At 37.5% G+C, this 11729-nt stretch overlaps 1 protein-coding gene across 1 annotated transcript; it reads left to right on the top strand.

Moving 5' to 3' along the window:
- Positions 1–2564: 2564 nt before the first annotated feature.
- Positions 2565–8004, top strand: LOC108697054. Its single transcript, XM_041569679.1, has 5 exons — positions 2565–2675; positions 2920–3030; positions 4896–5039; positions 6298–6417; positions 7630–8004. The coding sequence occupies exons 1-5, from the start codon at positions 2624–2626 to the stop codon at positions 7794–7796; spliced, it is 594 nt and encodes a 197-aa protein (XP_041425613.1). The 5' UTR covers positions 2565–2623; the 3' UTR covers positions 7797–8004.
- Positions 8005–11729: the final 3725 nt, after the last annotated feature.

Genomic DNA, 11729 nt, shown 5'->3' with positions numbered 1-11729 from the left:
TCAAGTACAAGCTACTTTTTTATTATTACAGAGAAAGCAAATCATTTTGACAAATATGGATTATTTGGATAAAATGGAGTCTATGGGAGATGGCCTTTCCGTAATTCGGAGATTTCTGGACAACGTAGGTTTTCCAGATAACGGATCCCATACCTGTATGATAATATTTACATTATTTACAAAGAGAAAGTAGAAGAATGAGTCCAGGAGAAATCCAAGTGCATCCAATATTTCTCATTCACACTTTATTTCTGGATCTCATTAATCTTAATAAAACTAATTTCTTTCAAGATTTTTTTTTTTTTTATTGTAATGTCAATTGAATCATTCTCGGTCCCCAAAGTTTTTTGTCTTTGTGGTCCAACAATCTAGGACAAATATATTCAAGAACTCTCCAATGATGTTGTAACTACAGTATCTTACTCGCTGTTGCTTCTCCTGGTGCCTGTTGAATTAAATCTGCAACTTTATTGTTAAATAAGATTCTTCTGATATACCACATCTTCTGTGGTATATCAGGTCTGTTTCTGATCAATACCGAGGAATATCATATAACTCTTTTAACTAACCTTAAATTTCTAATGACTAGTGATGGGTGAATCTTCACTGTGAATCTATGAAATGCATTGAAGTCAATGGGTGTTTTTGTGCAACTTTTTTTTCATTTTAACGATACGTTATAAGTTACAGATTTAATCAACAACTGGGACCACAGTTCCTGCACTGTCTTGTGTTGGGCATCTTGCACAGCTTAGATGCAGATTTATCAAAATGTGAGTTTAGAGCTTAATAAATAGATACTCACCCACGTTCTTTTCATTCGTATGGCATTTGTAGAACCGTATTTATCCAATGGGGAGTTCTAACGTTCACTCATAGATAAATACAATTCTAAAAATCCCATAGAAATGAAAAGAGTTGACTTCGCCATCTCAGACCAGGCGAAGTGCTAAAAAGCAGCGAGATCTTCCTCAATCCTCTGTCACTTACATCATATCCTGTGAGCTGAAAATGCATTAAAGTTCCAAAAAGACTTTTCCTTTTTTGAAGCGGAATTGGCTGCAAAAGTCCTGACTTACTTTTTTTGGGGAACCGGTTTTCTCCAGACATTTCATAACATATGGAACATTAACTTTACAGTGGGCTCATGTGTAGGGCATTATATTAACTCTCTTGTCTTTATTAAAGGGATACTGTCATGGGAAAAAAAAATTTTTCAAAATGAATCAGTTAATAGTGCTGCTCCAGCAGAATTCTGCACTGAAATCCATTTCTCGAAAGAGCAAACAGATTTTTTTATATTTAATTTTGAAATTTGACATGGGGCTAGACATTTTGTCAATTTCCCAGCTGCCCCTGGTCATGTGACTTGTGCCTGCACTTTAGGAGAGAAATGCTTTCTGGCAGGCTGCTGTTTTTCCTTCTCAATGTAACTAAATGTGTCTCAGCGAGACATGGGTTTTTACTATTGAGTGCTGTTCTTAGATCTACCAGGCAGCTGTTATCTTGTGTTAGGGAGCTGTTATCTGGTTACCTTCCCATTGTTCTTTTGTTTGGCTGCTGGGGGGGAAAAGGGAGGGGGGTGATATCACTCCAACTTGCAGTACAGCAGTAAAGAGTGATTGAAGTTTATCAGAGCACAAGTCACATGACTTGGGGCAGCTGGGAAATCGACAAAATGTCTAGCCCCATGTCAGATTTCAAAATTGAATATAAAAAAACCTGTTTGCTCTTTTGAGAAATGGATTTCAGTACATAATTCTGCTGGAGCAGCCCTATTAACTGATTCATTTTGAAAAAAATGTTTTTTCCCATGACAGTATCCCTTTAAGGTTCCCTGGACATGTGTAATATAAATCGCTAACTTCAAGCATTTGCAGCAACATTTATAATAAAGACGTCCGTACAACTTTGAATTTCCCGCCCGATGCAATTTTACCTAAGCGTAAGATCACTAGCAAAGTTTCGCTAGCGCATCTTCTCTATGAAATGCTCACACAGCCGAAGTAACGCTAGTGAAAAGTCGACATCGTTTGAAGCTCAGACGAAACTCCGCATTTTAGTGAATTAGCGTATTTGTAGAGTAAATGCGCCTGGCGAAGTGGTGCGTTGTGTGCGAAGCTGACACTGGCTAAAATCCGCCCGTTGATAGATTTGCTATTTGACGAAGGGGCACGCCCCCAAAACGTTGGATTGACATTAAACACGGGAGCAATCCCTTGAGCATGTTACGTGTGCTGGAGTTACTTTGTGTTCATTAACTGTGGAGGTGCCGTCCTCCTATACCCCAGGCACCGTACGTAAACGTTTGGAGGCGTTCATTGTTTTACACAGTATGATAAATAGGCCCCCAAAAGTACTGGATCCACCTGGGAACTAAAGGGAGTATCCATTGGCCTCAAATCTGCATCTAAATAGGTTTCTAAATATGAACAAGGAAATACATATTATGTATATTTAGTAAGATATTCTGATCCACCCTTACTCCTCCTGCGTAAACATAGTAACATATACACCTGACATCCATAGCGCTTATACTATATAAACCAATAGCTCAGCTGCATTTTATCAGAAGCCTCTCAGTGTTACTAGTACCATTATTGGACCCCGACATCTTGTCACTATGGAAAAGACACTTTTTATAGCCTCGGCGCTTGCTGTTCTGATGCCTACAGGTAAGTTGGCGCTTATGCTCTGAATTGTATGGGCAAAGGGAGCACCTACCAATGTATTTGATCTGACTGTCAATCAAAATCTGACTCTTTCATTCCTAATAATTACATTGTATTTTATTCATAATAATATTGATTAATTGTTTGTGCTTATGACACTGGGTTATTACAAAAGGGAAGAAAAGTATTCTTTAGTAAATGTCCTACCGTATTCTTACAGTAACCTATTGATTTTGCTTTCCTACAGGGTTTTGTTTATCCTGCTATCAGTGCACAATAAATGAACAGTACAAATGTGTAGGAGCTTATAAACTATGTGCAAAAAAAGAAGTCTGCTTTACAGCATTTGCTACAACGGGTATGTATCATCTCATACTATACAGATTCTGGACTTTCTACATTTCGCTCAGCATCCTGTCCTGCTCCATAATCTCTATTGAACTCTTCTCATTTATCATTATCTATTGCACTTTATCAGCTACTTCATTTTTTTATACCATCTTTATCCCAGCTATACTCAATTATTTGTCCTCGCCTCCAGCATCAACCCTGCACTGTTAGTTAAAGGGAAACTTTTGGAATCTTGTGCAGGATAATAGGAATTAACCAAGATGGTCAGTTTTTTTAGTAGTTTTAGAGATTTGTAGATTAAACTCTATCCCCCATATGTAATAAAGGGCATTATATTCATCCTGGAGAAGTAATCCAGACCAACCAATAAGATGGTTGCTTTTAAACAGGTGACCATTAAATGCTATGTGCTGATTGGTTACTGCTCCGCCCTGGAACTTAAAGGGACTAAGTTTGCAAAGGGGCAGTAACCTATAGGAACTAATCAGCAGGAAGCATTTACTGGTCACCTTTTTAAAAGCAAACAACTTATTAGTTGCTATGGGTAACTGCTCCTGGGCAAACTTAGGGGCACATTTATCAACGGTCGAAGTGAAAATTCGAATTTAAAAAATTCCAGTTTAGAGCTAATTTTTGTGTACTTCGACTAGGGAATAGTCCAAATTCAATTTGAATTTGAAAAAAATTTGAAAATTCAAATATCAAAATTTATCATGTACTGCCTCTTTAAAAATTTGACTTTGACCATTCGCCATCTAAAACCTGCCGGATTGCTGTTTTAGCCTATGGGGGACCTCCTAGAACCAACTTTTTTTTTGGGAAAACTTAAATTCATAAGATTCAAATTCAATATTACTTCAATTCATATGATTCAAATTGGGATGAATTCGAACAAATATGGACTATTCATCTACAAAAAAGAAACTTTGATTTTTTTTAAAATAAATTTCAGTTGGTCTTTTTTAATACGAATTTTGAAGTTTTTCAAATCTGAAATTAGACCCTTGATAAATCTGCCCCTTGCTGTCTTATTACTATCAAACTTGCCGTCATATTACATATCGGGGTTTGTGCCTTTTGTTAGATAACACCCTATTTTCTTTTTTGATTGATTTTATAAAGTCTTTTCCCAATCCAACCTTTTTGAGTTATTTGATTGATAAATTCGATAAAATCGTGGATGGGAGTTTGGTTGAGCTTGATTTAAAAAAAACATGAGATAAATTTGAGTATTAGTAAATAACCCCCTTACATTATGGGGCAGATTTATCAAAGGTCAAGGTGAGTTTTCGAATTCAAAAACTGAATTTCGAGCTATTTTTTGTGTACTTCAATTAGGGAATAGTCCAAATTCGATTTAAATTTGAAAAACATTAGAGAATTTGAATATCGAAATTTATCATGTACTGTCTCTTTAAAAATTCAGTACTATGGGGACCTCCTAGAACCTATATGAAGTGAATTGGTGGAAAATTTGGGAAGAACATTGATTCGAATTAGATCAAATGCACTATTACATAGATTCGAATTCAGTTGAATATGGACCTATTCGACTTTGACATAATTGTGGTTGGTATTTTTGAATTCGAATTTCGACGTTTTTAAAATTTGAAATTCGACCCTTGATAAATATGCCCCTATATATATCAAAGGTCATATTTATCAAAGCGTGAAGTTAGAGATCACCACAGTAAAATTCCACCACTCCTCATTCATTTCTATTGGATTTTTAAAAGAGTATTTATCAATGAGTGAAAGTGAAAGTTCACGCTTTGATAATTATGCCTTTAAAAATGCCATAGAAATGAATGGAGAATGTCTCATCTGTATTTACTTAACAGGAGTGCAAGTTAACATTTCTTTCTCTTTTAGCACAATCAGGTCCTTTCGTTGTTGGACGGATTTGTGCAACGGCAAATAAATGCGACCAGTCATTCAGCTACCTGATAAATGGTCAGAAAGCTACAATTTCAACCTCCTGCTGCAAAACAAACAAATGCAAGCCCGCTCCACAAGGTATGTCTTACTCTAATATTAATAACATATCATAGTCTTGTGAGTGACAATTGTTCTGGAAAGGAAAGGAATTATTATTCAAGAGCAGAGGGCAAAAAACATTAACTTCTATAGAAAACTAGGTGCAGTGGAACAGTTGGGTTTACAACAACTTTATGGAATCCTTCCTCTATAGGCTGATTTAAGGTCTGTTCACCTGCTTAAAAATTAACTTTTGAAAAAAAACAATGTATATGGTTTACAACAGAATAAATATATTTTCATGTTTTTTTAATTGTATTGTCTCCTAGTTCTCCTAGTCTACTTTCTTCCAGGCATACAATTTTAACGCTCCCGAAAAAAAGGCAGTGCTTTATTATATTATATATTTTAAAGAAAACAAAAAAAAATATGAAAGTTAGATTACTTGACTAAAAGAAACTAAAATGCTTTGTGTTAAGTAGGACTGAATTGTATATGACTGTGATTAACGAGAATGAATGAATGTGTCACGTTCGGCACCCTATATCTAGAACCCAAGCTAAGCTCCCTGGTCTCGGCTCTCACTTCTGCCTCTAACCGCCGCCTTTCACCTCGGGAGGAGCCCTCGGCTAATCGGATGCCGCCAGGTCTTATTTGAGAGAGGAGCAAAGCTAACGGTTCTGGACAAGCAAATGGGCACGATCATCTCACCAGGATACTGGAAGGAAGAACACCACCAGGAACAGGCAGGCCGTGCCAGCGCAAGCAGAGAATCGTCAGACAGGCCAGAATCAGGATAGGAGAATGTAGAATAGTCAGTGGATAAGTAAAGGTCGGATTGGAGAGGTCAGAGTAGTAAAGCAGGCAGGCAAAGGTCAATACACAGTATAATAGATAGAATAAACCTAAGCAGGCACCTAGGAACTTACTAAATAGAACCTAACAACAGGCAACTTGCTACAAACAGAATTCCCCTTTGATAGTATTTGAATTTTGGATAACGGCATCACGCTGGCGCGTAAACCAGTAGGTGCACCATAGAGGAACCGGACTTAGAAGAGGGAGGACGCATACGGCGTCCAGCATGCCCAGGAGGAAGCCACTGAACCACCAGGGTAAGCATTAACCACTAGAACACCAGGGATCCTTACAGAATGAGAATGATGCCTAAAAGGGGAATGTGCACAGATTTGGGATGGGCAATGTAGTGTCGCAGGTGCATTTCAGCTTATGTTAGCCTTACATACATTTTCTTATCCATTTTCCTGAATTAATATCTGGATTTTATTTTATTTAGTTAAAAAAAATGCATTAAAGTGCCCATTCTGTGTCGCCGATGAATCTGGCAGCTGTATTGCAGACCAGACCTACGAATGCACAGGACCAGAAGACAAATGCTTTTCCTATTATTCTGCAGGTGAATGTATACTTCATATTTTTGTTGCAAAGTGAAAAACAAAAACAGTAGAATAAGGCCTTTAGCACTAACTTTTCTATTTCCAGCTACGGATTCTTTTTTTTTTTACATTCTGTTTGGGAAATATTGAGTGATGCTAAAAGGAAACCCTTCGTTCTGAGATAAACACAGTTAACTCCTTAATGTATTAACTTCACTTCATTTTTACACACACTTTTGTATATACAAAAATACACACATACATACAGATGCATTACAATGATTGTTCATTACTAACTGCTCACTGATCTGATGAAATGATAACTTTTTATATTGTATTTCCTCTGAACGTAGTAGTTGGTTTTGTGTGGACACTGGAGAAATCACCATATTCTACATTCTACAGCATTGTATAAATATAATAGAATATATTGGAACTCCATGGCTTCCTCTTCAAGACTAGACAGCAAGCAGTGTATGCCTTAATAGTAGCATGCTTAACTACAATAACAATGTACTAGTGTGTAGGTAAAATATATATAAACTCTCTTAGATATATCAGGACCTTTTTATAACCAGACTTTAAGGGGCAGATTTATCAAGGGTCGAAGTGAATTCGAGGGAATTTTCGAAGAAAAAAAATTTGAAATTCGAAGTCATTTTTGGATACTTCGACCTAAAGGGCAGATTTATCAAAGGTTGAATTTCTAATTGATGTGAGTTTTATTGTACTCTAATAAATTTGAATGTACTCACAACTCGAATGGGAAGTTATTTATGAAAACATTCGAACAATAGAACGGGAACCACCCGGAAATTCGATTCGTCATCGAATACAAATGGAACTCGAGGTGAATTTTCCTCTGAAAAAACTCGAATGTCAGAAAGGCAATTAATATCTCCAAAAGGGCCATCGTACCTCTGCCATTGACTTGTAAATGAATTTGGCAGGTTTTAGTTGGCGAATATTAAAATTAGAACTTGAGAGTTCCATGGTCAAGTTGTGATAAAGCTCATATTTTAGTTTACATTGGAGTTGGTGCTTTTAAATTCAAATTTATTAGTGTTGACACAAAAAAAGGCAAACCTTAATAAATCTGCCCCTATAGGTTATTTGAGTCAGTGACAACTTTACTCAAACTGGAATTGTTTTTTTTTTACCATATTCAGTGGTTTTTTTTTCTTCCTGTAAATCCTTAAATGAATTACTGACAAACTTTCATACATTTTCAGGCCCCCGAAAGCAACTTCTAGCCCGTGGCTGCGCATCTTCAAATATCTGCAATACCCCCCTTAAAAATACAATTGTTCCTCCAGTATATCAAAATGGAAAAGCAATATGTGAAGATGAAGAGAGTGACCAAACTGATGATGCCGGCGATGAAGATGACTCCAGATAGCGCATTGGTGGTGGTGGCAATGGTGCAGTCAGGGATGTTTCATGGTAGCATTGGGCATGCTTCTTGTCTTCAGTTAAATATGGTTAATAATGTATGTTGCTTGCATTGAATATATATACGTATAGCTTGCTGTTTGGAAAACTAATGTGTTTGCTTAATTGGAGGTGAAAATTAAAATCCAATAATTAAAAGTCTATACATTTAAAAACTGACCTCATTTATTATAAAATAGTGTAAAAATGTGTCTATCAGTTCGGACCCTTCATCAAGTAAGAGAAGTCAAGCAAAAGAATGACACAGTGCTCTCGCTAAAGGTATCTCTTAGGGGTAGGTCCCTGTCTTTATTATCAAGTCCTTATTTTCCAGGAACCATTTCCATTTAAGACATTACTACTATGTGATACAGAAGTGTTCTAATACAAAGTTTTGGCACTTAAGAGCAAGGTGTCTAAATGAGCCTCACCAAAGCTTGTCAAATATTTTTGGCTTGTCATCCTTTTACTTGCTCACAGACAAATTGGTTGTATATGAGACTGGCCTATTGCAGTACTTGAAGGTGTAAGCTCTTATGGAAACAATTCCATACTGACTTATCACTGGAGCCTTGACTGCTCACTTTTTATGAAATTACAATATATTTAACATAGAACAGTAATGCATTCCACTTGATTGACCTGTTTCTAGATTGTTCAATACTTGTTTCTGATGTCCTCCATCCTTTCTGAGGTGGATCTTTAGCCCATAACTATCTAAAGTCTAAAGTTATCCTAGATTATGATTATCTCATGTAGCTTTAGTAGGGTACACACAGAAAATGTGATACAGACTCCCTCAGTGTTAGCCACTACTTCTTGGTAAGACTTAAATGGTGGCTAAGAGGCAGATTTATTAAGGTCTGAACGGTAAATTCGAATTTGAATTTTTGAATTTTTTTCTTGGTCAAAACTCACAAATTCAAATTCTATTAGAAATTTTGGACCATTCGTATTTGATCGAATATTAGACGTTCAAGTTTTTTTTTATGAATAACCTCCCATTTGAGAGTAAATTAGAATTTATTAAATTTTTTAAAAAATCACATAACTTCGATAAATCTGCCCTTAGGGGGCATATTTATCAAGGGTCGAATTTCGAATTGAAGAAACTTCGAAATTAGAATTCAAAAAGACCAACCGAAATTAAGTCTAAGTTTTTTTTGGTTAAATAGATCTGTTTTCGATGGAAAAGGTCCGTATTCGAATCGTACGAATCAAAGGAATATCGTATTCAATCAAATTAGATTCAAAGGGGCAGATTCACTAAGCGCCGAAATTGCACTAGCGTCCGCTTCACTCACATCGCAACACTTCGCCAGGCGTAAATTCGCCAGATACCACTTAAATCTGAAGTTGCGTCCAGGGCGCCGAACGCTGGCGAAGTTGCACTAGCGTTACTGCAAGAAGCGAATCGAAGTTGCACTAGTGTTGGCTAATTTGCACACGGCGGGAAGTTAAATTTCAATGGACGTAGAGTTGCAGCAAGTACATTACACTACACAAGCCCAGGGAACCTTAATAAAATAAAATAAAGTTGTTATATTGCCCTACACATGAGCCCAGTGTATAGTTTATATGCCATATGTTAGGAAATGTAGGGCGGAAGCCGGGTACCCTAAAATAAATTTACGCTCTTTTGCAGCCTATCACCCTGAAAAACTGAAAAGTCGCCAGCGTTTTTTGGGACTAAGAAAAACTTTCTACTTTTTTGAGGAAGTCCTATCTACTCTATTGCACTTCGCCTGGTCTGTGGTACCGAAGGCAAGTCTGGCGCAAGAGGTAACGTGCATTAAAATCCGCATCTTAGTGAATTTGCGTAGTTACGTCCTTTTGCCAGTGCACAACTTCGCAAGGCGTAAGAGAGCGAATTACCTCTAGAGTCTATCTCCTTCACTAGCGAAGTTACGCCAGTGACCATTCGTAAATCGACGAAGTAACAAAATTATGTCACGCAGGCGAATTTTCACCAACGCTAGTCACTTCGCCCTTTAGTAAATCTGCCCCAAAGTTTTTCCCAAAAAAACCTTTGATTTTTCAAAGTCCACCAAATGACTCCAAATGGGTTCTAGGAGGTCCCCCATAGGCTAAAACAGCAATTCGGCAGGTTTCTGATGGTGAATGGTTGAATTTTGATATTCGAATTACCGTATATACTCAAGTATAAGCCGACCCGAGTATAAGCCGAGGTACCTAATTTTACCTAGGAAAACGTATTGACTCGAGTATAAGCCTAGACACAACTACAGCCCTGTCTCCCAGCAGCACACATTCCGCCAAAGCGACCCCTCCAGCGATCAACCGGACTTCTTTGCAAAGTTGATGGTGACAGATAATTGCCAAATGGATTACTGTGTGCATTGTCCCACTGTCCCACTACCATGTGCAGATGGTGCTGTGTGATATTGCAGTCACTGTTATTCTTTCATATAACCAACAGAGGGTGCTGTGTGATATTGCAGTCACTGTTATTCTTTCATATAACCAACAGAGGGCGCTGTGTGATATTGCAGTCATTTGCAGTCATTGCAGATCAACCGGACTTCTTTGCAAAGTTGATGGTGACAGATAATTGCCAAATGGATTACTGTGTGCATTGTCCCACTGTCCCACTACCATGTGCAAAGGGTGCTGTGTGATATTGCCATCACTGTAAATCTTTCGTATAACCAACAGAGGGCGCTGTGTTATATTGCAGTCTCTCCCCAAGGGAACTGTTGGTATAGGAATGATTAAAAGTGACTGCAATCTCAGCTACTGCCCGCTGACTCGAGTATAAGCCGAGGTAGACTTTTTCAGCACATTTTGGATGCTGAAAAACTCAGCTTATACTCGAGTATATACAGTATCTAATTTTTTTAAAATTCAAATCAAATCTGGACTATTCCCTAGTCGAAGTGCACAAAAATTAGTTCGAAATTCTAATTTTTTTCATTCAAAAATTCACCTCAACCTTTGAAAAGTCTGCCCCCAAGTGTCACAGTGCAGCAAACGCTTATGTGAGAATCAATGTATCTCAAATTAATGTGATGTCTCAATTATTGTATTTATTCCAATGCCTTCTGCTACTCTTCTCCACTGCATGTTTGAAATCATTCCAGTTAGCTATTATTCAATTATTATTATTAGATGACTAGAGGAGATTTTTTTTTTTTAAACCAACAATTTTTATTGATTTTCATTCACAAGACAAGGGGAAGGGGGGAGAAGGGGGAGGGTATGGTCCCGCCTGGAAGACACCGACCATTTACATTTCCATTCAGCATTTATAGGTTCTACATACAGATTTTGCTGACGTCCATCTGATATAACTTTACACCAGTTATGCCCTCAGCATCAGTCCATGGCTGCCAGATTTTGTCGAACTTGTCAGGACAGCCCCTCGATAAATAGGTTAGTTTGATCAGGGGAAGGACACTGTTAACTTGCTTACGCCACATTGTCAGTGTGGGAGTTCTGGGCCCCAACCACCTCAATATGATACATTTTTTAGCATAATATAGCAGTCCTCTAGTGAGGAGGTGTAAGAAGGGGTTGGAGGAGATTTTAAACTAGACATGAGGGGGGGAGGGTTCGGTAAAGGATTCAGTGGAAGACAGGTTAGATGAGATAATGGGGAAAGGAAGAGATAATGGGGGAGGAGATATGGTTGGGGTACTGTTAAGGATAGGGAGGACTACATGTCACATGTTTAATATGGTACAGGTATGGGATCTGTTATCCGGAAACCCATTATCCAGAAAGCTCAGAATTATGGAAAGGTTGTCTCTCATAGACTCCATTTTATTCAAATAATCCAAATTTTTAAAAATGATTTCCTTTTTCTCTGTAATAATAAAACAGTAGCTTGTACTTGATCCCAACTAAGATATAATTAATCCTTATTAGAAGCAAAATCAGC

The sequence above is a fragment of the Xenopus laevis genome, chromosome 7L (genome assembly GCF_017654675.1).
Source record: "Xenopus laevis strain J_2021 chromosome 7L, Xenopus_laevis_v10.1, whole genome shotgun sequence".
Classification (NCBI taxonomy): Eukaryota; Metazoa; Chordata; class Amphibia; order Anura; family Pipidae; genus Xenopus; species Xenopus laevis.
Note: the sequence above shows the minus strand (reverse complement) of the source record. Positions and strands in the feature narration are given on the sequence as shown.